This window comes from Gastrolobium bilobum, unplaced genomic scaffold, assembly GCF_033153095.1.
Source record: "Gastrolobium bilobum isolate Gb01-03AN ecotype WA unplaced genomic scaffold, APGP_CSIRO_Gbil_v1 utg4266, whole genome shotgun sequence".
In the NCBI taxonomy this organism is placed as follows: Eukaryota; Viridiplantae; Streptophyta; class Magnoliopsida; order Fabales; family Fabaceae; genus Gastrolobium; species Gastrolobium bilobum.
The window spans coordinates 160,176-163,703 of NW_026896613.1; the positions used below are offsets into that span (position 1 = coordinate 160,176).

General features: G+C 42.9%; 1 protein-coding gene across 1 annotated transcript; it reads right to left on the bottom strand.

The window, feature by feature from the left end:
- Positions 1 to 671: 671 nt before the first annotated feature.
- On the bottom strand, positions 672 to 2,582 carry LOC133300948 (protein NODULATION SIGNALING PATHWAY 2-like). Its single transcript, XM_061500532.1, has one exon. The coding sequence runs from the start codon at positions 2,435 to 2,437 to the stop codon at positions 890 to 892; it is 1,548 nt and encodes a 515-aa protein (XP_061356516.1). The 5' UTR covers positions 2,438 to 2,582; the 3' UTR covers positions 672 to 889.
- Positions 2,583 to 3,528: the final 946 nt, after the last annotated feature.

Sequence of the window (3,528 nt, forward strand, 5' to 3'; positions counted from 1 at the left end):
TTTAAAGACCACGATGGACCTTTTTATTTGCTAGAGACTAAAGCAGACATCGTAAAATTTGTTGAGGACCAAAAATAGTATTTAGTCTTATTTCTTTCTCCTTTTCTTTTTCTTTTCAATAACCGTTTCCTTTTTCTTTCTTTTTTTGGTAGACTACCGTTTCCTTTTCTTACTTATGAGGATAGGTATTTACTTTCTTTTGCTTTTACTGAATAATGTTAGAATATAAAGGAAGATTAACATTTAACCTAGCTTTCGTAATACAAATTCTACTATTTAATATTGAACACATTTTTAGAACACAATAGATTTGTTTAAAATTTTTTAATATTAAAAGGAGTTAGAACAATCATACATACGCTGATCATGTCATAAGTGACACTAAAATGTCAACTCCATACGTTTCGAAAGTGAAATAATATATCCTCTCTCATACAAGATTTACTTAAGAATCGACCATAGTCTCATTCCATCATTGAAACACTCTCATAGCGTGAGGGCGACTACGTTATGTTTTATCAGATTGATTACTTAAAAGTTAAAACAAAGAAAGTTTTTCCATATTTATTTCGGCCATATATTAGTTGGATGCTCACTTACATAAAATTGCCGGTGAACATAAAACATACTAATATGTATACGTAATTTAACATCTAATAAAGGTCAGCCATTTCATGAACCAAGAAAATAATCACAGATGTGAGAAAGAAGACAATTAGGACTCAGGTCTTCTTCTCTTAGGGGACTAGTCACACTCTCGTTAGCAAAGATCCTGAAACTGAAACTACCATAAATGGAAAATAACCAAAACATTTCTTTGTTTCCTTTTTTGGAGGGTCAAGAAATTAAACGAATTTGAGAGGGCACATGATAAGAATAATTTAGCTACCTACAAATCCGATTGGGAAGAACTACAAGTCCAAAGGGAGGCAGAAAGCAAACGCTTTGATTTCCAATCCAACACCAATTTATTAGCATTCAACTGCTCCACCCCATACCCATGGTTGAAAAGACCCATCAACAGCCTCGCTTGACTTTGATTCGCGAAGCTTATAGGAACTCCCTTGAACCCCGCCGCACCCAACCACTCCCCCCACGACCCTCTCTCCTCCCCTCCACCCGTTCTGTATATCCGGCCCAACGAGCCCGCTATCCTGGGCCCAAGGAACACCCGCTCCACCAATGTCCTGGCCCGGCTCTGCATCGGAAACCCACCCTCCAACGAATCAAACACCGCCGAGTAATGGTGGAGCGACTCCATGAACCGAACCACGAATCCCACGTCACCACCAACAACCGGCACCATCTCCTCCTCCACCAGCGTCACCAGCCTCGGTCTCAACGCCTTCGCTCCGTCAAGGAACGACGCAACCGAATCTGGCGACCGGTAGCTCAGGTGCGGCAGGTTCAGCATGCAGTTGAACACCAAGGCCTCTCCTCGAACAAGCTTCAGCGCGGAGGGACGAAACGTTTCGTCGGAGTCCAACCTGCAGTGGTGAAACGAAAACGGCTGGTTCAAGGAGGCAGCGAACGCCGTCAACCGGCGCCCGGTCTCTTGCACGGTGGCGATGGATCTCCGTCCGGTGCCGGTTCGCGACAATGCGGTGATGCGGAGATGTGGGCCCGATGGGCCGTTTTTGTCTGAGGCGAGGGCCTGTATAAGGGAGGCCCATTGGACCCCTTCCATGATGTCATAGTCTACGATGTGGACGCGACGCTCGTGGACCACGGCCTCAAGGATGGCCTGGTTAGCGGTGAAGTGACCGAACTTGACATAAGGTGACACGTCCTGAAGCAGTTGGAACGCTGCGAGCATGTCGTTTTGTTGATGCTCGTCGCGATGGTGGGGCCCGCACGTGAGGTAATGTTTGTTGTGGTGGTGGTGGTTATTGTGCGCACCCCCTGCGCCTTCTAGCAGACTCTGTAGCGCGTCCGTGAAATACGCCGCGAGTCTCTCCATGTTGGTGCCGTGGGTGTGGGCTTGGGACACCAACTCCTTGAGCCGAACCAATATCACTCGAGCCAGGTCGCGGCTCTTGTTTGCGCCGGTGAGAGCCTCCGCCGCGGCCATCAGGAGGTGCACGAGCCTCAGGCCCTTGAAATCGTCGCCGGCGACTGCTGCTGGTTGTGGTGGTGGTTCCACCTCGACGTCCTCGTCCTCCTCGGTGGTGGAGACGGAGTTGCTGGCGCCGTAATCGGGGCTGAGCGTCACTCCGTCGACGTCCATCATGGAATCGATTAGGTTGTGGAAATCGTCTTGGCCTCCGGTGATGGCGTCCCAGTTGACGACGGGGGACCAGTGGTTCCAGTTGCAACCGTAGTCATCGTCGGAAGTTGGGGTGCTGGTGATGGTGCTGTATCCGGAGAAGTCAAGGTCCATGTCCATGTCCATGTCCATGGTGATAGCCATAGTTGTTGAGCTGACTAAGCTCGTCATGAGAAGAGAGAGAAGTTGTTAAATAGGTGTATTTAGTAGAAGTGGTGTTAGGATACGTGTTGTGTTGTTTTGAGAGGGAGAAGAAGAGTGCTTGGAGATTTATATATAGTGGAAAGGGGTAAGAAGGGGTTGAAGCATGAGACAGTGGAAGTTCAAAATCTCATTGGTGATTACAAAGTTATGTGGGCTATCGCTAACATCACTAAAAATAAATTAATTAACCCATTTGTTTTTACGTGAGTGTGTCAAAAGAATTTTTTTTACAAAGCAAAAATATTAAACCCATATTATATAAATATTCTTAGTAATTACTACTGCCGTTTTTTTATACACCCACTCATCTGGCTGGGTCTTAATCAATATTCATTAATATTACGCTCTTGTGCAACTTTTTAAATTACTCGTAACCCCTTGTTTTTCTATATAACTTTCTTCTAGCCGGATATTTTCATCAATCTCTTCTTTCTTTCTTTTTTTTTTTTGATAAATTCATCAATCTATTCTTAATTCACCCCTTATATATGCTTAGTTTGGTTTTAATTTGATGCATTTGACTTAATACAACATGACTGCTAGTAGGCTGTAACTGGGTTGAGCTAGTTTAATTTTGTGAAAAATAAATTAAACTAAATAAAATTAATTGATTTTATTTGGTAATTTTCATTTTTTTATACCTATGTTAAATGAAACCAACTAAAATCAAAAGGGGGTTGATTCAATTTGGATAATCAAATTTAACATTACCTATTCGCAGGTCAACCAAGTAAGCTTTAAAAACAATAGGCTATATTGATATAAAAATATTTAGATTACGTTTGAGCTCTTCATCCGTTGTGATCACTTGTATGCAATCGGGTGAAACTTTGTAACATACCCACGAAGAGTCATGCCGAAGATGCTGGAGCACGCATCACTGCATGAAGGTAATCTTTTGTAATCTAATGTAATATATTAATGGTTAATTTCAAATCAAAACCAGCTAAAATAATGTTTATGCGCGTGTAAAAAGTTTTTCCTTCCTCAAATGATACTGATCAAGACATTAATTTTTTAAATAAACCTCCCAAAACAAGCTCAAATATTAGCATGGC

Bases quoted from the DNA above. Each gene is read 5' to 3' on its own strand.
- LOC133300948 (XM_061500532.1), bottom strand. From the start codon at position 2,437: ATGACGAGCTTAGTCAGCTCAACAACTATGGCTATCACCATGGACATG.